The 24562-nt window shown below is 42.4% G+C and overlaps 2 protein-coding genes and 1 long non-coding RNA gene across 3 annotated transcripts in view; 2 read left to right on the forward strand and 1 right to left on the reverse strand.

Annotated features, from left to right (window-relative positions):
- The window catches only part of LOC138622960 (furin-like protease kpc-1), a 185976-nt gene extending 172895 nt beyond the window's left edge, over positions 1–13081 (forward strand). Inside the window, exons 18-19 of the mRNA XM_069702155.1 lie at positions 2673–2842; positions 7504–13081. Of these exons, the coding sequence (XP_069558256.1) occupies positions 2673–2842; positions 7504–7737 (404 nt within the window). The 3' untranslated portion in view covers positions 7738–13081. The remainder of the gene's footprint in view (positions 1–2672; positions 2843–7503) is intronic.
- Positions 795–8934, reverse strand: LOC138622961 (uncharacterized). The gene is made up of 3 exons (XR_011311052.1): positions 8833–8934; positions 7622–7733; positions 795–1249 (listed from the first exon to the last, which is right to left on the reverse strand). It is a non-coding gene; the product is annotated as an uncharacterized lncRNA (long non-coding RNA).
- A 1850-nt stretch (positions 13082–14931) lies between the features above and the next one.
- pou3f2b (POU class 3 homeobox 2b) lies at positions 14932–17215 on the forward strand. The gene has a single exon (XM_069702145.1). The coding sequence runs from the start codon at positions 15433–15435 to the stop codon at positions 16717–16719; it is 1287 nt and encodes a 428-aa protein (XP_069558246.1). The 5' UTR covers positions 14932–15432; the 3' UTR covers positions 16720–17215.
- The last annotated feature ends 7347 nt before the right edge of the window (positions 17216–24562 follow it).

A 24562-nucleotide genomic window follows, 5' to 3' on the forward strand; every position in this document is an offset into this window, starting at 1 on the left:
TCCGCCTCTGGAAGTGTGCTTGCCCCCGTGTGTGTTTGTTTGGTGGCTGTGCAGCAAGTGAAGGTAAATTGCTGTGATTATGTGGCAGTAATTGAACAGGGATGGTGTGTTTAATTGAGTTGTTGTTTCCTGACGTTTCTCTGTAGTAGCAGGAACCGCCGCGCTGACAGGTGCCTCGTCTCGCCTCACTGAGATGAAGGTTTTTTTTCTATACCGTCAGCTTTGTTGTGTCTTTTTTAGTCGCCTTTCTGTGTGTTTTGACTTAATGGTGTTTGATTGGCTAGAGGATATTTGTGTGTGTGTGTGTGTGTGTGTGTGTGTGTGTGTGTGTGTGTGTGTGTGTGTGTGTGTGTGTGTGTGTGTGTGTGTGTGTGTGTGTGTGTGTGTGTGTGTGTGTGTGTGTGTGTGTGTGTGTGTGTGTGTGTGTGTGTGTGTGTGTGTGTGTGATGGGAGTTTGACAGGCAGAGGGAATTATGGGATTTGTGAGATACCTCTGCGCTCTTACAGGTTATATAATGTTCATAAGGATTCATAGTTTTGAATGTATGCATCTGTATGTGTGTATCTGTATGCAGGTTTACTTGCACGAATGAGAGTGTGCATGCGTGTGTGTTTGCTTACCCGTGCTGTGTGTCAGAATCTGTGTGTGTAAGTGTGATATGTGTGTGTGTGTGTGTGTGTGTGTGTGTGTGTGTGTGTGTGGCTGTATCTGATCTGCCTCCTGGACTCCATGGCCCAAATCAAATGGTAGGAAACATCAATTTCACCATTCCTCCTCCTCCTCCTCCTCCTCCTCCTCCTCCTCCTCTCCTCTCCTTGTACAATTTCTCCTCTCTTCTTCCCATCCTCCCCTCCAGCTCCTCTCCTCCTCTCCTCCTTCTCTCCTCCCCTCCTCGGTGTCTTTCTCTCTGCGGAGGTGTGATTACGTTTCTCCTCTGAGCACCAGTGATCTGAGGGTTTACTGTGTGTGTGTGTGTGTGTGTGTGTGTGTGTGTGTGTGTGTGTGTGTGTGTGTGTGTGTGTGTGTGTGTGTGTGTGTGTGTGTGTGTGTGTGTGTGTGTGTGTGTGTGTGTGTGTGTGTGTGTGTGTGTGTGTGTTTGGTGACTGGTTGGTGATCTGAGCAGCCCGGCGCACGGTATTGTGCAGCGCAATTCACGGACAACGTCTCCAGATGAATGCCTCCATTCACAATTACAGCCTCTCCATTAGCTGCAGCCTTCACCGCCTTGTTGTTGTCTTTTCTTCTTCTCTGCGAAAAAAAAAAAAAAGCAATTAAAGCAGGGCAAAAACAAGCAAGGAGAACACAAGCGGTGTACCTGGAAAAGAAAGAAAAGACAAAAAAAACAGCAAAGGAAGGGGTGTGTGTGTGTGTGTGTGTGTGTGTGTGTGTGTGTGTGTGTGTGTGTGTGTGTGTGTGTGCGTGCGTGCGCGCGTGTGTGTGTGTGTGTGTGTGTGTGTGTGTGTGTGTGTGTGTATGTGTATGTGTGTGTGAGAGAGAGAGAGGCAGTGATTCTTCAGTCGGGATTCACACTACAGACTATCTGTGTTTTATTCTTATGAAAAGCCTCCTGGATTTATTTGAACATTCATGCATCAATTCAATCTCCTCTAAGAGACTCACACATCGGTGTAGATAGATATTTGTGTGTGTGTGTGTGTGTGTGTGTGTGTGTGTGTGTGTGTGTGTGTGTGTGTGTGTGTGTGTGTGTGTGTGTGTGTGTGTGTGTGTGTGTGTGTGTGTGTGTGTGTGTGTGTGTGTGTGTGTGTGTGTGTGTGTGTGTGTGTGTGTTGCACTGTTAGCGTACCTCTCTTCTAGTTCCTCCCTTAAAAGAATCGCAGTTCTTTTTTCCGAGCACAGAAAGTTGAGCAATAGATTTTTAAATTGACAACATTTTGATGCTGCTTTGGTGCTCAACGGATTAGTTTAGGATTTAAACTTTGATTTATGGCTCAGGTACCTCACAGAAAAAACACATAAATTTCACATGTGCAAAAAGTAATGTGATGACGTGTCCTATGTTGAAAACATGGGAAACTAATGCTTTTTTTCTGTAAGGAGTAAATAATGTTACTAATGCGTAAGTTTTGAATTATTTTTTTTTCCAATCACATTTTACAGTATGTGCAAGCAAAGAGTTAATAGCTGCAAAAAAAAAAGTTACAACATATTCATTCATAGTGTTCATTCTTTTTCAAGACTGAGGACTATGTCAATGAATTACACAGTAAATCTGGATACATGTTGCATCTTTACTGTGAATTCCTCACGCGAAGGTGGGCATTTTGAGTTATGCACAGAATGGTGGAACAATAAAGACTACCATGTTGAAAACATTGCAAAATGCAAATAAATCTTAACAACTATTGCTAAAAAAAAATGCCATAAATAATATCAGAAACAGGATTTGAATTCATGAAATTTTTAAGTCTTTATAAAACTTGGGGAAACACTAACAAGGATTTCAAGTCAGCAAAAGCTGTCAGAAAAACCTTTTATTGTTTTACTTTTTATGTTTCATTACTTATTTCAATCCATGAGATGTCTTTAGTGACCAAAGATTAGATAGATTTTGAAAAATGTGTTTGACATTTGGATAGAAACATGGCTTGTGAGGCAAACGGTGCCATACCATCCTCTAACCGTACTTCCGCGATTTTCTTTTTTACTTCAGAGGGCCCCCTGCGGAGCATTGTGTCCATGGGGTCGCATCACCCCGTCCCTCACAGGGAGGTGTACCAGAGGGACTGCTGCCCCCCTCTGGACCTGCTTCAGTGGGTTTACCAAATGGAGAGAGACCGGAAGGTGCGTCCTGCTAATATCACCGTGCCAGCCAGACCCAAGGTACAGTATTGTACACACAGCTGGAACACACACGTTTCACACGTCACACACACTGTGATTTACTATTCCAATAAATCACTGGCGCCGCCTAATTTCCTATGGATTTCAATTTCCCCCTGGACATATCTGCATTGATCAACTTCAGGTGTAAGGATGTGCCAGGCGTCGCTCACTGTGACACTGACGAATGGCTCAGATCTCTGCCATGCTGTGTGTGTGTGTGTGTGTGTGTGTGTGTGTGTGTGTGTGTGTGTGTGTGTGTGTGTGTGTGTGTGTGTGTGTGTGTGTGTGTGTGTGTGTGTGTGTGTGTGTGTGTGTGTGTGTGTGTGTGTGTGTGTGTGTGTGTGTGTGTGTGTGTGTGTGTGTAGAGGTATAACAGTGGGATTTGTGCACATGCAGCATTTCTGTTCAGCGCCGTTGTCACTGTCGAGGCTTTAGGATACAAATCCTTGAGTCTGAGTAATAACATCTGAAAATGTCAGAATCATACAGACAGCGATAGGGATCAGACGCTTGAATCGGGACTTGAGACATTGTTATTCTGATCATATCTGAGCATATGCTGAGTCCAGGCCTGATTAAAAGGAACAATTAAATATCATTCTGACTCCTTCAACAGTTGTTACTGCAGAAAAAAGACCAGGGTAAAAGAAATGAGATAATTTTGTAGTCTGATGAATAGATTTCTATTTCAGACTTCTCACGATCATTGTAGCCTTCTGTCTCTGTCCTTTATGCTGCATTATCAGGCCAATTACAGCTCTGGCAAAACAGTGTGCCGCTGGTCGACAGGTGACTGTTTGTGTGTGCGTTGCCGCCCAACATGTCCTTGCAGGGGGAACACAGTCTCCGGGCCTGTAGATGAGCTCTGAGCCAGTGTTAGGAGGCAAAGACGAGGCCTGACAACGTCTTTACCCCGAGTTCCTCCCCTAGAGGCAGATCTGAATGGATTGTAGAGGCAAGGAGGAGAAATAAATTGGAGAAAAGGATAAATCGATGCTTGGCGGAGAGGCAAACAGGCCTTCCAACCCCCGGCCACACACACACACACACACACACACACACACACACACACACACACACACACACACACACACACACACACACACACACACACACACAAACACCACACACACACATGTACCGCGGCGTGGCTTTTTTTCCTTGGGCTGTATTGGATTGGTATGCAGAGCCGAGGAGAGAGACGCTCAGAAAAAGACTTGGCCTACAAATGATGTCCTTTGTTTGATCCATTAGGTTGAGGGGGGGAGGGGGGATTGGAGGAGAGGGGGGATAAGGGGGGAGATGGGGGGGATGGGGAGGGTCGTCCCACGGAGACGGTGGAAGAGCTGGGAAACAAACATTTCTGTCTGTAAGCCTCTCTCTCTGCAGCAGCTCCTCATGTGAGGGAGGCGAGAGATGAGCTCCAGGAAAAGCTGGTTGTCATCTGTTTCTGCTGATGAGTTAGAGGGCAGAGAGGATGTAGTGTAGATGTTTGTGTGTGTGTGTGTGTGTGTGTGTGTGTGTGTGTGTGTGTGTGTGTGTGTGTGTGTGTGTGTGTGTGTGTGTGTGTGTGTGTGTGTGTGTGTGTGTGTGTGTGTGTGTGTGTGTGTGTGTGTGTGTGTGTGTGTGTGTGTGCGCATTCCTCTGCTTGTGTGAATTCCAAATTTACCAATCTGAAGCTTTTGATCTGAAGGATATTCTTTTACACTTTATTACCACTTGTGTATTCATTTATTTATATATCTATTTTTGTTGTTGTGGTTCTTCCTTGTGGCTAATACTAAAACTGTAAACAACAAGTTAGAGAATTGGGAGCTGAGTGACATTACTAAAAACCAAGAAATCAGACAATCAGACGGTTTATTTATGTATCATCAAATAGATACATATTAGAAAACATTCCTATGACTGTCAGAGGAAGTGGTTTGATATGAAGGTAGATGTCTTGTGAGGTGATCAGTTGGAGGTGTCAGTCAGGAATGAATGATGCAACATACACAAAGACCACGGGGCAGCTGATTCTTCAACTGACCTGTCATCAGGTAAACACTACAATACTATACTGCAACAAAATACTATAATACCATACTATAATATGCCATTATAGTATAAGAAAAAAAAAAAATAAAAAAAAACTCAAAGAAGAGAATAATGATTTTACACTTTTATTTTTAGCCGTGGTAGCAGCGTGGCTCTGAATGAAAATGTCAGTCAGCTTTGTGGTCGTCAGCCACTTTGATCCAGACTGAAATATGTCTGGATTGAATGCAATGACATTTTGTACAGACATTAGTGTCACATTTGTGCAAATGTATGTTACATTTTAACTGAGACTCGGATACTGATGCTTACAGTGTATTAACAGGAGGCCCAGCTACTCACTGTGTTCATGGTCAAGTACCAACAGAACTAACTACATTCCCATCAACCTCAGCTCTGCTCTATGTTTAGTGCTACTTAGGAAATATTAGCATAAAAACATGTTAAACATTATACCCTCTAAACCTGTGGTGTTCAACTGGTGGGTCGTGGGACCATTTTTAGTGAGTTGCCGATGTGTACGTGAAAAATTCAAAGTTGAGGGGAAGAAAAAGTCCAAATTCTATTTTGAAGTGTACTGAATTTAAGATGCGGTGCTTTTATTTTGAAAGATATACGTTTGATATTATCTTTTCAATTTTCAATATTATGAGCTGTTTGCTTCTAGCATTGTCATGGCAGTAAAGTAACATCGTGACATCAGTAGTTAGGTTTCATTCGTCTTTTATTTAACTTTAAAATAAGTTTTATTTCGTATTTCAGACATTTTGGCCAGACCAGTTGAGAACCACTGCTCTGAACATCAACATTAAGTTCTTGTAAATCCTTCAGACCTGCTGCTCAGACTGGATCCGTGTCTACGAGTTGTTCGTGAGACCCGCTGCTGAGGCCATCAGTCCAATTTCACTCTCAAAACCAATTCAGAAGTTCCTCTCAAACTAAACTTCAACCTCCCTCTAATTATTTATTCACCTGTTTTGCTCCATCACTGCTCAGCCTGTCCACACTCCACCACACCATTTCTGTCTCTGACACTATTCTGAGCTCTTCACCAGAAACAGCACACAGCTCCATTTATTTTAGCTTGGGAGTTTTCTTTTCACTTCATGTCTTTTTATAGTTTTGTCGTTCATACTGTACTCCCCGCAGTGCTTCTATTTTCATGAATGCTGTGAGAAATAATTGAAAGCGTCGTGTACGGTGCCGTCTGTTGCAGCGCTCCCACTTCCTCATGCCTTGTAAATACTGTATCACTAAAACCCCCGCTGTAAGCTGCCGGCTCGGGATTCCTCACAACTCCGAGACATAAACACTCACTGAAACTTGAGCCAAGATCAAATCGTAACTGGAGTCTGAACGTCACTCCCGTGGACAGAGACAGATTTTAATCGATTTCAAATTCAGCTGTTCGTCCTCGTTTTTTTGTGTTGTTTGTTTTTCCTGAATATACTGAGTTGAATCAGATTTCTCTGAAAAGCTCACGTCCCGTTTGCTCTGTGTATTTTCTCAGTTATTTTCACCCATGACTTCCATAAGGAGGGGGGGAAACGATGTCATAGAAGTCGTGGCTCCTGCTCCAAATGGTGGTGGTGTGAAGTGCGGCAGATGGAAGACCTCAAGGAGTCTTAAGAAGAACAAATAATGCTTAATGTCTATAAATAAAAACATCGCTCATTAGAAATGAGATGAAATGGTATTTCCACAGATTTTACACGTAAATGTCAGTTTACTAGTCACGGGGAGGAAAAGACCTCTGAGAAAATAACTCCTTATGATGTCATCGGGTTTGAGGTGGAGACTTTGGGAGAAAGACGTGCCTTTACCAGATAAGCAGGTTCTAACAATAACAAGTTGTCTGGTTGTTTAATAGGAAATGGAAGATCCAGTCATTTTTAGACCAATACTAATTTGATTGTTTGTCTTTAACACTAAACTTCTGTTCCATCAACCCAATGTTGGAAACTCCTGGAGAGAGAATGGTTAACTTGCGCCTCAACAAGCCCGAGGCACAAAGTATTGCTTTCAAAGTGAGTTGCAGCACCACCAGTCCACATACACTGGTTGTTCCTCTACTTTCTCTTTGTATTTTAAGGAATTTATTTATTGATTAAACAGTGGACATTGAAGACTTAAATTTGGAAGAGATGAAGGTGAATAAATTTGATTTGTGCCCATTTGACCACTAAAAAGTCAGTTTTTCTTATTGGATATATGGTTGTTTTTAAAGTTGAAACAATTATTTGAAGTAGTTGGCAACTATTTAGATAATCAATTAAGTAATTCATAACAAAAAAACAACAACATTTTGTTTGATAAAAAAATGCTGACCACATCCTTGTTGCAGCTTTTCAGTTGTGAGAATTATCTGCTTTTTCCATATTTGATGGTATGTTTTGGTTTTGGACTGTCAGCCGGACCAAACAGGCTATTTAAAGACATCACTGTGGCCTTTGGAAAATTCTGACAAGCATTTTTCAATCTTTTCAATCAGTCAATTAAATGAGAAAATCCTCTAATTAACTGGTGAGTAAAATGAGTCATTAGTTGCATCCCCTTTAGTTCCTGTACACTGTTTCCCCATGACATGCACTCATGATAATGAATACTATATCCAACAGTTACATCAGACAGATGTTGTGCAGAGGTCCTCCATGAGATCAAGACCTGGTGCTGTGAAGGAGCTTCCTGACACCAGGAGCCGGAGGAGTGACGTGCATGTGGAGAGCCGGTCCTTACCGTCACAGACTGTCCAGGATGTCTCCGTGGACCAGGTGCAGCAGTCGGACTCTCCGGGTCCAGTAGATGGAGGAACTGTGAGCAGAGAAGGGACGGGGCAGCGGCTGGGCAACTGAAGACACAAACATTAAATAAAGTCTGTTATTTTCCACTGTGCAGCAAGCCAATTGATCATGAATCAATTCCACATGCGGTATTTGGACTGTGTGGCCTCAGTGTGAGCAGAGATTATTTATTGTAGATTCTTAACTTGGCTTTAAAACTCAATCACTCCCCCTACCACAGAAACACACACAAACACATAAATCCTTCCCCAAAAAGAAACAGTTTCCGGAGCAGCTCTCAGTGCTCATCTCCCCTCCTCATGTGCCTTCACAAGTTGCAAAGGTTAGTGCAAGATATGTTTGTCTTTTTCCACTTCAATGAAGGGTGAGTTCGGCTCGGTGCAATAAGTAATGGATTACCCATTCATTAAAGGGGCTGCGTCACTCCTCATTGAGTTGGACAAATAACAAATTAATTCCTAGCCGCCTAATTTCTCTCTGTTCTCCACTGAATTTCCGATAACGTCGAATTACTGATCACAGCCATGTGAGCTCCCTCAACTTTTTATCAATTCATTAAAAATGTGCCACAGCGGAGATGCTACAGAGGAAATGCTCTCCCTTTTTTTTTTTCTCCATGCTTCCTTTAGCACCATAACACCGTGTACAAACAAAAAGCAAGTCAAGTGTGGCACCAAAATTAGGAAATTAGAAAGCACCAGGAAGCGTTACAGAAAAAGTTACTTTGTCATGTTGGACTCAGTCAGAAACTTTTCATCACAACGTCTCCTTAAATCACGGCAGCCTTTCCTCCTGTCAAGCGCAGGTCTGTTGGTAGTGTTGTTTTGTAAAGTAGCAGTAGTGTATTGACAGGGCAGTATTGATGTTTCAATTAGAGCAGCGTTACATAGTGCTGCAGCGTGGTAACACGGTGCGTCTCCTGCCATCTGCTCTGCCTCCACGTCTGACGTACGAGGCACGTGGGGCTAATCGAGCCACACATGAGCGATGGGACCGCGAGATCTATCACACGCACACGCACAGACACACACACACACGCACACACACACACACACACGCACACACACACACGCACGCACACACACACACACACACACACACACACACACACACACACACACACACACACACTTATCCTATACGCACGTCCTTATGCAGAAAAATGGGGGGGAAGGACGAGGGAGAGCTCCTCAGCCCTGCTGTTTAAACAGCCTTCAGAAAGCTTGTGATTCCTCCCCTTCTCCCTTCACATGTGCCACGGGAGCAGCCAGCGGGTTATTTCTCTGACAAGGAAACAGGCACAAGCACCAGATGCACAAGTTAAAATTCTTCAAAAGCTCATCAGACTGCAAGACAAAATAAAATTAAAAAATTAAAAATAAGAGGGAACGGCTTCTGCCAGGTTTTCTCGTGCTGGGACGGTCTGAAATAACAGTGTGCATTATGCCTGGCGTTATTGCCTGCCAAACCACACGAATCAAAGACCTCATTGTGTGGATTACCTCGTTAATCTGTTGATGCCATTGAGTAGTATTGCAGGTGTTAATGTGCCAGTTTTTTTTCCTCTCTCTCCCTCTCTGCTCTCGTATTGGGGAGGTGTAGCGTTAGGTTTGTAATCTGCTTTAAATGCTTTCTGGGGAATGAGACACACTGAGAAGCAGCCAAGAGGGCTGTGTGCTATTGTGAAGAGCTTTCTCTTAATACAGCACGCAGAGGGGACTGACTGACTGACTGACTGACTGACTGACTGACTGGCTGACTGACTGACTGACTGAGGCTGCGGCACTGATGCCAACGGGGACGCGCTGCTGAGCTACACGCCCCGCGCCACTTGTTGAAATATATGACTGCATGAATAATGAAAGAGGAAGAGGGAAGTGATATTGCTAGAGCAGTCCCACAATGACATCCATCACAGAGATGCCTCATTGCTCTTCTCCTTCTTCTGCTTCCTGCTGCAGAGACTCCAAGTTGTGTCTCTTTGGAGGAAGCACAGCTGATATACTTTGGAGGTGAACTCTCAAACCAGAGAGAGAGGGAGAGAGATAAAGAGGCAGAAAGAGAGAAAGACAGAGGGAAAGGGACAGAAAGAGAGGTAATCCTTGCTTCTTTTTTTTCCTGCTCCCCGGGGTGGTCTCTTCATCCACGGCCTCAAAGAGGGACAGAATACACCTCCCCGCTACAATGGAGGGGACCCACAGGGGCTGCTGCTGTCTGAATGTGTGTGTGCGGTGGGGGTGCAGCTTTAAGCAGGCCTTTGAGTGGCCTAATTGCATTGGAATACAGCAGCCTGAGAGCTGGCTCAGATCACGGCGGGCTGCTGGAGGGGTTAGCGCCCGCACCTCGACAGCCACACTCAGCAAAGGAGTCCCGGCACAAAGCACACAATTAATGCTCTCCCTCTCGTTAACTCTCTCCCCACTTTTTGTCCTCTCCTACTTTTCTCTCATTCTGCTCCTTCTCACCCACAGATCTCTCTCTCCTCTGCCTCTCTCTTGTCCCCCCCCCTCCTCCTCCTCCCCCTCCCCCTCCCACCCGACCAGCTCAGTATGTCGTCACTCACCCACTGTAATAATCCTCCCATACAAGCCTGTCAATCTTCCCCCGTCTTTGATGCACACAACAATTACAGTAAGCATGAAAGGCGTGGGTCGGTTCTCGTTATGTAAGACTTGAAACAGGCCTTAGAGAGAATTATTGATATCTGAGCAGATAATCTGAAATAAAAACTGAAGAAATGATCTGCGCTGCTGCTTATAGTCCACAGTGTAACAGCACATGTTGAATTACTGTAACTCAGGAGCTCTTATATTTTGAAATACGTGTTTATATTTAAATATAGCCGAAATTAAAGGATATTATTTACATTCTTAATATCTCAGATTTTGTATCTGCACTTGAAGCCAAATAAGTCAGTCACAGAAATAAAAAAAATATCTATTGAGTTATGATTGTTCCCTAATGATGACACTGTGTAACCAATGATACTCCAGGAAGGACTATTTTTTGTGGTACTAAATGGAATAGTAGAGGTTTATACATATGCAAACCACTAAAACAATTAGTCAGTTGACAGGATATTATTCAACAGCAACAAACAATTTTGATTAGGCTATTAGATTTGAGGGTTTCTTGATTGATTTTTTTTTTTTTTTAAGACAAAAAAAATCGGATTCTCTGATTTTATTGTCTAAAATATGAATATTAGCTGCTCTTCTTTATTGTAAACTGAAGCTCTGCTTGGACCAAACGAGCCATTCAAAGACCCTCTATGTTTACAACCTCGCTCCGAATAATAATTTGTGTTCAAGGTTTTTACACACAAGCAGTTCAGTTACTTTATTAAAGTCATTCAAATGACATCTACAACTTCTCCACATTGAAAAATCTATGAATATGCAAACATGTTTTGTTTCAAAAGTTGACCTACTGGACACAAGATGTCCTCGACATCACCGAGAAGTCCACTCTCAGTGTGTGTGAGCTGGAGGGTCAACCACGTCTCCACTTGTGTAAAGTTGCATTGTGGGTCGTGATTGGCTTCCAAAGTAGGTGTGATGTCACAATATCTACTTAAAATATGTTATAATTGAGATTTAAGGTGGACACATTCCCCCGTCAGTAAAAACAGCCTTTAAGTGTCATCTCTCATTGTACACAGTGAAGCAGAGTAACAAGAAAGCCAAGATATTTTTGAGCAGAGGGGACTTTAAATGTGTCATCTTCGGCTTTGGAAAATTAAAAAGCAGTTTCCACTAAAGATTATGCAAATAATTGTTAGTTACAGCCCTAAATAAAGTAGCGTTACAGTGATTTTTGTATAAACATGAACATAAATTTATGTCAGAAGGTTTAAGATGACAGGTATCTTCCCTCTGCAGTGCGTTATGGGTTAATACAACAACACCCAGCCTCTCTCCTCCAGTTTGGACCCAACTGTCCTCGTCTTTAAATGGGACTCAGTGGACCGAGCGTGTGGAACAATCAGTGATTTTAAAAACATATCATATTTAACCAGCCCCTCCTTTGATTTTCTTCATTACACGAGCCGTGTCATAATCAAATCTAATTATTTCCGCTCACAGGATGCTTTCTGCTGAGAAATTGGCAGAGGGATGTGAGCTGATGTATGGGGAGACAGTCGCCTAATTAGAGCGTTAGAAATTGAATCTTAACAGCACACGGGTCATATAATTATCCTACTGTTAATTTAACGTGTACATTCTCCACTGTTTAGTTGTATTCCCTTAAATGTAGTTTGGCAGCGGCCCTCACTGTCAGCACTGTACGAGGGGAGGCAGCGCGGTCCCTAACATTGGCCCCTCTGAGTGATTGAATAACTGCAGACCCTGCAGTCCAAATAACAAGGCTCGCATCATTTATGCATTGTTAAGCCATGTAATTGAAACGAGCCATAGTTTGCATATTACACCATTAAAATAATGTGCCTTGCGTTTCTCCCAACACGACTATTTAAGCCTGTGTGGCGATGTGGTAATTCCTTGAATTACAGCCTAATTACCACAATGTTCTTTTGATTTGGCCGATTTCAATGTTACGCCACAATAATGTTCAGTATTACCAGAATGAATTACCGAGTCGTGCCTGGAAACTTTTCCTGGTATGACTTAAATCCTGCCGGCTTCATGTGTTGTCAGTGCAGCTGGATTCACATCTATAAAGGATTATTAGCTGACAAAATGAGATCCATTAAAGGCCCAATCACTGATACTTAATTGAAGAGCTCCAGTTATACATGGAAATGAACATTTTGTGTGTGTTTCTCCCCTGATCATCATCGCCTTGTTTATATCGCTGTGTACAAGTATTACTGATGTAAACAGACCATCAGAAAATAGTACAGCCATTGTTATCCGTGCAGTAAAAGATTAGTCTGTTAATTAAGTGAAGGTAATTTCACATCTTTAAAATATTTGTACACTTTGGTTGCACATTGTACCTTTAAGGGATGTATAAGGCTAAATATGCATTTTACATACAATAAAATGCTTTAAATGTTTTGTAAAATAATCACATCTTATTTTTCGTATTCGTCTTCTGTTACATCAGAGATAAATTTGGCCCATTTTGGCCACGAAAGCAGGATCAAAGCAAAAAGAAAAAGTTGTAGCCCAACTTAAATCAACATATGAATTGAAAATGCACTGCAGGTCAAAGACAACAGACATTTTGCAATTAGCATTTGGCCTTTGTTACACGCCCCTGCATTGTTCATAGAGCTCAGTCGATGCACATGACATGTGTCCTTGTGTGAACTTTTTGAATAAATTAATATCGCTCAGGATGATCTGTGAGTGGGAATATTCAACATAAAGACTTTTCATGACACAGTTTGAATATTTTTTTGTGAAAATGTTTCTTTGATAATTGCTTTTTTTTATTGCCTTTTAATTTAACTGAAGGACCAAGTTATTAAATAAAATGTTTAATTACAGTTTTAGTCATTTGCATAGTTTGAAAGATATAAATTGTGGATAGTGAAGAACTGTCTGCACTGATTTATAGGTTTAATTTGTTGCCAGTATGTATGACTTTATTTCTGGTGGACTGAATTGTTGGAGGCCATAGACGAAGCAAAGGTGCTTTTTAATTGCATATATGAGGAGTTATTAATGCCTACTAATATACAGAATGAAGACACTTCTTCAGAAAGTTGGAACCTGCCTTTGCCAAAGAAAAAGTTGGAAGTTTTGTTTGTAATTTTTACACAGTTTGCTTTCTGTCACTGGAGTGTGAGGAGCAGCTTTAAGGACAGACATAATCTCTCTCATCTTTTTCAGTTTTTCCAGTTCTTTCTCCCTCCCAGGGCCCTGCGCTCTTTACTCCTCCCTCCTTTATCCCTGCGAAGGCTTTGTCCCCGCAGCAGAGAGCCTCTCTAAATAGAGGCCTTTAGATAGTCCAGGAACAGGCGGGGGGAGCGGCAGCAGCGATGCCACTGCTGTTGTTTCATTTACCTCTCCCTATGGCAACCAGCAGCAGTCGGCCAGGAATGTCCCCTCTCTGGACAAAGTCCTGGTCCCTGAAGCTGACATTGGGGGGACGACAGCTGGGACGGGATGGAAACCTGCCCTCCCTGCCCTGTACTGGAGGCCTGAGTTTAGACTTAATCCTCCTCTTCACTTCTGTCTATCTTCACTTTAGTGGAGGATGAGCAGCCAGAGAAGCTTTTCACACACTATTAACTCTATAATAGTTCTCTATAAGACCTGAAAATAATTTCTAAATCTCTTCTGGTGATGTAAAGAATTCTGGAAGCCTCTCAGCACTGCCGCACAACGCTCTAATGGTTCCACATAGATCTCTTCCAGTGCTGTAAACAAACATTTATACGCACATGAAATCCTTCAAACTACATTTATTAAAGACGCAATCAGATAGGTGTTTTACTTATTTCATGTTGTTGTTGGGTTTTTTTTTGTTTTTTTTTAATCTATCTATAAACCCTGTGGTTCATTCAGGCTATATATAGAACCTAAACTTCAGTCCCTAGACTCTCCTTTCTCTGTGCGGAGCCACTCCCACCAGGCTCAACTTGTAAAATTCACTTTACAGCCTAGTTGGACACAAAAGTTGATCTGTTTACTTTATGAGCTGCTAAAAGTTTTAAAGTCAACACAACTGACCGACATCTACGTTTACAAGCTACCAGGGAGAAAAAAAATATACTAGTCCCACTTTTACAAGCATTCATCAGTGTTTGAGAAAGTGCACATGACTGTGTCATGGTTATGGCTCTGATAGCTGATGGTATTTAAGATTCTCACATAACAGTCTTTTTAAACGGCAGTAGATGATTATTTTCTACTAGCATCCAAATTTAAACTAAGATTTTACCTGATTTTTCTAATTACAGATCACTGTGCAGAGCTGTCCATTGCACTTACAATTTAATCAAATTCATTATCATTTTGCAACAGTATTTTTTTCCCCATAAAATCAATTTGATTGAAACGGACCTGAGCTTTTTCGCCTACCAGATATTTCAAATTAGAAACCAGACCTGTGATATTATAGATTCATTCCTCTCTTAACAAATTAGAATCCATGTCATGGTTTAATTGCTGATGTCTTAACTTTAAAGTAATGGTTGAATGATATTTTACATATATAAACAATAGTTTTCCTTCGTACATTGAACAAACAGCATTGCACAAAGAATAATAAACATGCTCCTACAGCGTCTCAACACAAATGTTGCAGCACTAAAAACGTGAAACTGATATTTTCTTTAAGAAGTAACTTCTTACACTGTGCACCTGCATTTAATTCTGCCTCCATATAATCTGTAATCTCGCTCTCTTTGTTGCTCTGAAAAAGTTGACATGTCTTAATTAAATTGCACAACATTTAGAATCATAAACATGCGCACAATTACAGTCAAAAATGACAACAAAATCTAAAGTCTGTCTAAATATACAACAACAACAACAACAACAGAGCGTTTGTATTATCCCCATCAGAGGAACTGCTGGTCTGCTGGAACACAGGCTACCTACAGGCTGAGTCTGCATACAACATGATTATCAAAGTAAATCAACTGTGTCTTACAGTTGCACTGCTGATCCCGGTGCTCCGGCTCCCCATGCTGCACTCCGGCTCTCCGCTTCCACGGGAGCCTCAACTCGCACCTCTCCAACAAAGAGAGTAGTGTTTGTTGAGACTTTCACGCAGCCAATCGCCGCGCCGTTGCCCTTGGTAACCACGTCCATCATCCTTTGACATCCAATGAGCGACAGGGGCGGGGCGGAATCCAGGTGCGCCTCGGCGTCCACTTGGCAGAGCGCCTGGGAGCCGCCTGTGGGCAGGAGAGGATCTGTCAAATGCGAGGTTCCTTCAATAAGAGCGACCAGTCCGGCTCCGAGAGTCATGGCGACCGCAGCGTCTAACCACTACAACATCCTCACCTCCAGCGCATCCATCGTGCACTCGGAGCCCGGCAGCATGCAGCAAGCCACGGCGTACCGGGACGCGCAGAGCCTGTTGCAGAGCGACTACCCGCTGCAGAGCAACAGCCACACGCTCAGCCACGCACACCAGTGGATCACGGCGCTGTCCCACGGAGAGGGAGCCCCGTGGTCTTCCAGTCCGCTCGGCGCAGAGCAGGACATCAAACCCTCGGTGCAGGGCGCCCGGGATGAGATGCACAATTCCAGCAGCAACTTGCAGCACCAGTCACGGCCACCCCACCTGGTGCACCAGACGCACGGGAACCACCACGACAGCCGGGCGTGGAGAACCACCACCGCGGCGCACATACCGAGCATGGCAACGACGAACGGCCAAAGCCTTATTTACTCCCAGCCGGGCTTCAGCGTCAACGGGCTGATCCCGGGCAGCGGGCAGGGGATGCACCACCACAACCTAAGAGACAGTCATGACGACCACCACAGCCCGCATCTCAGCGAACACGGCCACCCTCCGTCCCAGCATCAGCACCAGCACCGGCCACAGAGCCACCACGACCACTCGGACGAGGATACGCCGACCTCGGACGACCTGGAGCAGTTCGCCAAGCAGTTCAAACAGCGGAGGATCAAGCTGGGCTTCACGCAGGCGGACGTGGGACTCGCCCTGGGGACCCTGTACGGAAATGTGTTTTCCCAAACCACCATATGCAGGTTTGAGGCCCTGCAGCTCAGCTTCAAAAACATGTGCAAGCTGAAGCCTCTGTTGAACAAGTGGCTGGAGGAGGCGGACTCCACCTCGGGCAGCCCGACCAGCCTGGACAAAATCGCGGCGCAGGGAAGGAAAAGAAAAAAACGGACTTCAATCGAGGTAAGCGTAAAAGGAGCTTTGGAGAGCCATTTTTTGAAGTGCCCTAAACCGGCAGCGTCGGAAATAATCGGCCTGGCGGACAGTCTGCACCTGGAGAAAGAAGTGGTGAGGGTTTGGTTTTGTAACAGGAGACAGAAGGAGAAACGCATGACACCTCCCGGAGGAGCGCTGCCTGGGAGCGAGGATGTGTACGGGGACACGCCGCCGCACCACGGGGTGCAGACCCCGGTCCAGTGAACTCTGCTGGACCGCTCCTCCAGGACTTGTTTATCCTTTTTATTTATCCCCAAGGTTATATATAAATCACTGGACTATGAAACGATATAGTGGGTGTTTTATGTATAATATATTGCAGTGAGTACTTACACAATATCTGCAGTGAATATCTGAGAAATGGAAAAGGAGTGAGGGGAGGACAGGACATTTTCCCCTCTCCCAGAGCTAAAGGAACATAAGCCTGTGTTGTGTTCTCCGAGGATACATGCCCAGCACTGTGACTCCAGCCGACGCAGTTTCAAGGTGTAGCCCCTATTGTGTATTGAAATTATACTTGACGAAAAAAAAAGAGGGAGGGGAAGGAGGGTACCTGGTTTCAGACGAATAGCTGAATGGTTTCCATTCGCCACTTTTCTATCAAACCCAACATTTTTTTGCTGTGCGTAAAAAAGGGGAAAGTAAAGGGCGTTTTTAGTTTTGTAGCTCTAAATTGTGAGTCCAGCAGTAATGGGTGCGTGGGTGGTGCAGGGGTGGGTGGAGTTGGGGGGGGGGGGTCAAAGGAGCTGCGTTAATGGAGTAAACTGGAGGCCGGTGGAGGTTGCTGCCCCAGTCCAGTGGAGTCCAGCTTAGGGTGAACAACGCCTGAGTCCCATCTGTCAGCCGGGCAGCACAGAGCCGCTGTGCGTTAAAGCACTGCTGGGGAAACCGCAGGTCATCCAGCTCTTATTTATTCTGAGGACTGAGGTCAGGATTTAGTTACAAACACAGATTATTATTATTATTATTATTATTATTATTATTATTATTATTCCATGTGCAACTCATTGGCTAAACTCTTCAATAATTGGCCTGAGTGCAGCGATGTGGTAAATTACAACAGCGTATGACCTCTATCGTGGGTCAACCAGCAGTATAAACAAAAAGTCCACGATATTTTTCACACGTGAATAAAATGGTCCCCCCCCCCTCCAGACCGTCTCTCAGCTCCAGGAAGGGCTCCGTGACGATTGATTGGATTATATGGCACTTTTTCTAAACAACAGGATGGTCTCTAGCTACACACAGATCTCTACAAAAATAAGATGGCAGCAACTCTCACAGAACATTTGGATCCACTTTTGTAAATAGTGTATAACTTTAAAAGTCATGGCTTCACCCCCTCCTCTTTTTTGTTTTGTTTTTGTTTTTGTTTTTGTTTTTGTTATTTTATTCACTGGGGCACTTTTTGGATTGATGTTTTCAAACACAAGCAGGTTTCAGAATCCACTTTCCACTCAGCCTACCTACTGCCTTGTATTCATGTGCTGTCAAACGTCCTTTTTGATGCCGAAATAATGCAAATTTACAATTCAGTCATTTTCTGTGGCACGTTTTATTTCGAGTCTCAACGTTTTTTTTAATTCACGTGGAATCGGTTTTATTCGTTTAAATTCTCAAAGGAGTTTTGTTTTGATTTTGCGTCCGCTTTAAAATGACATCAAATTGTGTTTCCAATCAAAAATGTTGTGCTTTACACACTGAAATCCGATTAATCGATAAAGTAGAGAATTGTCCACAACTGATTTCGACCGAAAGAGGATCAAAAAGAAGACATCATCATGATTAGTGTTTCAAAAGAGAAACAATAATACGGCCTTTATATTTGTTCCCAAAACACATTTTAGTGACATTCCAAAAACAGCAGCATATGATCAAAATTATTATTATTACAATTATTATTATTATTATCATCATTATTATTATTTACAAGTTGTTGTTTTAATTTGTGAGCTCGTTGCCACGCTTTTCATTTCAGCCATTTTGTTCGTCTACAATGATTTATTCTGGGGGAAATTGCTGGTGGACATTTTATTTTATTTTTGTAGTTTTGTTAATGAGATTGTAATTTATTCTGCAATGGCTTTTTTTTTTTTTTTTTTTTTTTTTTTTTATATAGATGACACAAAGGGGCGAGATATATATGAAACGACACCACCGAGACAGGCTTTTGTTTTGTAGGGGAAGGGGAGAGAGACCTATTTGTTATAGTTTGCAGCGGGATTGCCACAGACTGGACCGTCACAGCTAAATGTATATACATCTGTTCTCCGTACAGTAGCCTGTTCTTTTTTCTTTAATGCAAAGACAAATATCCAGGGACTTTTATTTTCCTCTCATGTGGAAACAGCACCCTCCTCTCTCTCTCTCTCTCTCTCTCTCTCTCTCTCTCTCTCTCTCTCTCTCACACACACACACACACACACACACACTTTCTGCTTTGTGTTTCTCCTGCAGAGAACATGAAATCTTTCCTCAGTAGCTTTAATGAATCGATCCGAGTCATAAATCACTGGAAGTTGTGGGATGTAGACCTGTAGCAACCCAACGCTGTTTTTGTTTTTTATTGTTGTTTTGTTTAACTGCCTGTTAAACCCGTTTTTGTTTTGTTTTGTTTTGTTTTTTTGTGTTGTTGTGTTTTTTTTAAAGGGGAGGGGGGGTAGAAGCTATGTCATATCCACTGGATGAACTTGGGGGTAGATTTAACGCAGAGGTGATAAATCACTTGACACATGAACAACGGACTTGCACATTTTTAAATAATGGGGTTGATATTAAACAGCTTTTTTCCAACGTCGAGGCTAAATGTATTTTCTTTCTCTATATAATAATTATATATATAATCCCAGCAAATCAGAAAGCTGCCGCACTGACTGCACTGTATGCCTGACAGCTGTGCTGGTAAAAAAAAAAAAAAAAAAAAAAAAAAAATGTGCTTCTTGCTTGAAGCCCATTCGTTTGAGTGGAATTAATGGCTGAGAGAAAATCAGGGTTGATGAATGGAAGATTGTGAGCCGATGATGTGTTGTTTCTACCCCAGGGCTGCTTTTAAATGGACTGGCTTTGGCTGGGAAAGCCACAGCTTCCATGTAGGGTTAAATTAGGGGTTCCCAAAGTGGGGTCTGAGGACCAAAAGTGGTCATTAGGAGGCTTGAAAGGGGTCCAACATGGTGTTACTGTCAACTTAAATATTGTGGACTTTAAAAACAATCATTCAGATACACACATATGATCTAAAAAAAGATGATTGTTTTTTTTTTAGTCGTTTTTGCCATCATTTCTCTGCTCCTGAGTTTCTTCTTTTCCGCTGTGATATTTAAGGTGTGAAAATTATTTTATAATTAATTGCGGAGGACAAAATCTTGCATCGTTTTCGACATTTCTCGACTCAAAAAAGTGGGCTGGCAAGATGGAGTCCCATAAAGTGAAGGTTAAAAAAAAACAGCTCAGACTTTGAATGCATCGTAGGTGGTTTCCTGCTTTTAAAATACAACTTTTAGCCTTAAAATGTGTCCTTAAAAGATAGGCTACTTTCATCACGTAAAGTTCTGGATAAAAAAAAAAAAAAATTAAAAAATTGGACAACACATCCACTGTGATATTTCCTCAGGCACTTAAAATGACAGTGATACTGGCAGTGGTGACACTCATAGTAGTTCCCATCCCTTTAAGATGCCATTTCTCTGATATGTTCCGATGTGAAGCTGTGGTGGGATGTTTGTGAGTATTTGTCTAAAAATCCACTCATTCATTTTAGTTGACATCTCAGTTGCATTCCCGTGCTTTTGGACGACACGTTGCCCTGCGTGGTTGTCAGACAAAGATCAATCACAATCAGATTCGTCTCTCCGTTGCCTGTTTGCAGCAACATGAGCCTGTGGCTGAACTGAGCGTGAGATTTTCAAGCCTCGGCATTACAAGGCGAAGAAGGAATTGGAAATCAATAGCTGATCAGTCATTGATGGCGTTGACCGATGAACCCGATCACAGACAACAAAGTAGGCGCTCTTTTATTTTATATATCCTCTGAAGTAATAGAAGAAACATGACGGATTTTAAGTGTGGTTACACGCAGTTACAGATGCATTTATTCTCAAAAATTATTTTACAGAAATATTTTTCCAAGGGCAGGCCTACAAAAGGTGGCGTCTCCCCAGTGTGTAAAATGACCTGTAATATTCCCTCCATTCGCACAGGGACTAAAGTCTGTGGTTGCTGATTTTAAAGTGATTTTATCGACCTGCTTGTGTATTAAATCAGACAATAAGTTTGATTCTCGGTGGGACAGTAGCGCAGTCCATCTTCTCCCAGTGAGCTACAGCAGGTGGAACAGCGCATCAGTGTCATTTTCACGTGTTGTTCTGCTGTTGATGCAGCGGGAAATAAAAGATGCATCATCATCATCATCATCGTCATCTTCGTCACTCGCCGTTTGACCTGCCATTTGGACGCCTGGCATGAAATGACATCCGGAAATAGAGTCCCCCCCCCCCCCGTCTGATCTCTGAAGACTTTTGTGGAGCCCAGTAATAAAAAAGAAAAAGAAAAAAGAAGTGCGCCCTCGTGCCCTTCATCCGCTCTCTAGCAGATGCAATTAATAGCGCGTCGCGTTAATTACACCTTCCTTTTTATTTAGGTGACTTGAAATTTCCCATTAGGCTCCCAGGGAAGGAAAAAAAGAGCAGCTGACTGACTGAACTGTGGAGACACAGAGGGGGAGATAGTCGATGCTCTAGCGCCATCTAGCGACACCAGCATGACCCGAGGGTGAGTCCGTGCTGTCCTGTCATTCAGTCTGTATGGAGCCTGGGATGGGTCGAAAATACAGCAGCTATATTCAAATTACATTTCATTCAAAGGCAGGAATTTGTCATGCAAGGCTTTTATAGTTTCGGAGGTTTTTGGTGAAGCTGATGTGGAAGCATTCAGTATAAACATGAGAAAGATTATTAGATATTAATCGGGATTAATGTAAAACAAATACAAAATTATAATATCAAAAGATGAGATTACTGAATTACTTAGTCAGTACTTAAAGGATTTTTTTTGGGGGGGGGGGGTATTACACTGCAATTTTATAGAAAAAATTTAAAATGTTCACTTTTGAACAATGAACAATTAAAGGATTTCTATTTGTTGACAGGTAGAAAAACACCCATCGTTTTATAACGGATTCATTATTTAACCCTTTAATGGTCCCACCAAATTAGGGGTGTAAATTGCACTGAAGAGTTCATCCAACAAAAGTAAAACTTTCAATAATCTTCAGAAATTTCTCTCCACTTGAATAAAAAAAAAAAAAAATTAATTAAAAAAAAAAAAACTTTTTAATGGCAGACCTCTTTGTATGGACAACAACAACAAAATGTAAACAACTTTGTAACATAACAAATATTTTTAAAGATGTATGAATTCAATCAATAAAGTAAAACAAAAAGACTTTACCGCCCCTGTGATCGGAGTGAGCAGGTCAAACTTGACCTTGTGAGTCATTAAATCCACTCGGAGCAGGCTCACCCTGGCTTTCATTCACCTAATTATCGCTATATTTTCTCTCAACGTTTTTAGGAGTCAAAGACAAGACAGCTGAAGTGCTGCTGCGTTTATGGTGCTCACATACAGGTGATCTTTGGATATTTCATCTTCTGAAGGGCTCATTGCCTGGATGGAGTGTGTTCTCAAACAAAAAGGGAAAATAGCCGACTTTAATAGATGTTGACGATGTATCACTTCTTAGTTTTTGACCGAAGGGTTAACACAATAATACAGAACTATCCTCCCACTTGACTCGTTAGTGCTAGGCATTATAGGAGTGCAATGTACTTCTGATGATGACCCTGATGAAGACCTATATGGCTTGAAAGTTGTTTTAAATAAATATTGCCATATAAAATAAAGGCATTTTAATTTTAAACAAGTCCCACAGTGTTCTTTTGATCGTTTTGAATGCGACTTGTATTTTACATTTTTGACTGAGAACATATTCCATCCATGAAATAAGACCACCATGAGGTGGAATCAACTTTTAGGAAGTGTCATAAAAATCACAATTTTACAAATATGTGTTGGAACAGACCTTTAACAGGAACCTCAGCTGACTGAGACCATGTGTTTATAAATATCATTCACTTCAGACAGCCCTCTAAAACAAAATCCTTTTTTTTTTTTTTAAATGTCATTCCTAATAAAAACTCCACCACAAGCAGATCTAATGCCAAGAATGTTGTTGCTAACATCCTGGACTGAAGCCAGTATCAGTTCTGGAAACCACAGAGCACCCTGGGCGTTTTGGGGAGCTTATCGTACAGTACTAGTTAGTGCTCTGAATGGCTCAGTCAGAAATCCTGCCACTAATTTTGAACAAGATACCACAAATGAAATCAGATGAGATTCAAACCGGATTCGTCTCAGATCTGAAGACTCGATGCTTTCCACAGTTTTACATCTCTGGTCGTGGACTATTGTTGGGCTTTAGACTTGTTGCTCAGACCAAACAAGCAGCTGGTGTTTTGACGTGTCACAGTAAAGCACTGGTATAAAAAAAAAAAAAAAGAATGGCAGCTGAGGGTAACGTGTTGTTGTCCTGACTAACCCATACACAGGTTTTCTTTGCTCATTGCAGCAAAGTGCCCCCAACAAGGTGGCTGAGAGAGGACGTCTGAGGCTACAAAGCCTGTTCAGGCAGGCTGGCAGCATCACGCAGGGTGTCAGCTCAGACTTGAAGTGTCTTTTACACTCAAATGAATCAAGTTATCACGTTCACTGTATCAACTTTCCTTCTCATCTCCCCGTCTTAAAGTTAAAAGGCCCCGTCTCTATGTTAAAACCTGTTACATTTTAAAGTCAGTATTGGGTTTTCTTTTTTTCTTTCGGCAGTAGAAGTAGCCAGAGCCTCCAGCAGTACTGCAGGTAATGAGGTGGGATGTTCAGTATCTGGTGATTAAAGGATTTGACTCGGCACATTCGGCCCTGTCACTAAAAAAGTACTTGTAATTAGTGGTTTCATTAAGTTGTGACTGTAATTGGACAAACGTGGATATATCATAGCATCAATACATCATCTTTCTCAGATCACACAATGTAATTTCACATTGTGTGTAACAACTTAATGTTTAAATCTGATTTCCTGGGGTCTAATTAATTCTGAAAGTGAATGTTTTTGTTATTTACCCCCCAGTGATCTTCATTTAATGGCTTTTTTTTACAAAATTTCCCTGTCAAACAACATGTCCATCTCTGAATCCTGTGAAGATGAATCAGCCCTCTGCATCAATCACTCATTCAATCTGTCTTTCTATCTTTGCACACACACCCCTCCCCTCCTCCCCCCCCCTCCACACACACACAACAGTGATACACGCACACCAGCTGAACATAATTCCACCATTTGACATTGTTGTTGCTCAGTCTCACTCAGATGCGTCGCAGCTAATTACACTTTGCACACTTAAGTACACAAATGCGGCTGTGCGTTCATTTGTAAACGAGTTATTGTTTAATTATAACTTCACATGAACTTTGCTGATCAGCGGGGCGAAACGTGTCTCCCCTTCAGTGCATAATTATTCGGGCTATAATTGCTCGGCCTGTTTGCGAAACATGCTCATCTCCCGGCAAGGCCATCTCCTCCAGGCTGAGCCTGGGAGACGCCCGGGGGCCCCGAGTCGCTCCGCTTCAGGCTCCGGAGGGAACATGAAGCTTTTGACGGACAATTCAAGTTGATCAAAGATGGTTTAAAATAATTAATAGATAAATAAAAAAAATTAAAAAAAAAAAAGGGTTTCAGATTATCATTTCATTGACAAAATAATCTCCATCCATGGCCAGATTAACCTGTTAAAGAGTCCCGGACAAAATTGACTGTCGCCCCCCCCCCTTCCTCCAGACCTCCTGAGCTGAAAAAGTCACGTCCCCTCGGAGGTTGTAACCTGCAAGCAGGACAAACACGTCAGAAAAACAATTTTGTGGAGGAAGACAAACAAAGACTTGCTGTGACATGATACAACCGGTTTTTAAAGACAATCTTCACTTCGAGAAACACAAGAAC

The sequence above is a fragment of the Brachyistius frenatus genome, unplaced genomic scaffold (assembly GCF_029030835.1).
Source record: "Brachyistius frenatus isolate BFR_SWC_R1_liver_20210118 unplaced genomic scaffold, ASM2903083v1 Contig_40, whole genome shotgun sequence".
Lineage (NCBI taxonomy): Eukaryota > Metazoa > Chordata > Actinopteri > Embiotocidae > Brachyistius > Brachyistius frenatus.

What these genes read in the sequence shown, in the direction of transcription:
- pou3f2b (XM_069702145.1), top strand. Translation starts at nt 15,433, where the DNA reads ATGAGCGACAGGGGCGGGGCGGAATCCAGGTGCGCCTCGGCGTCCACT.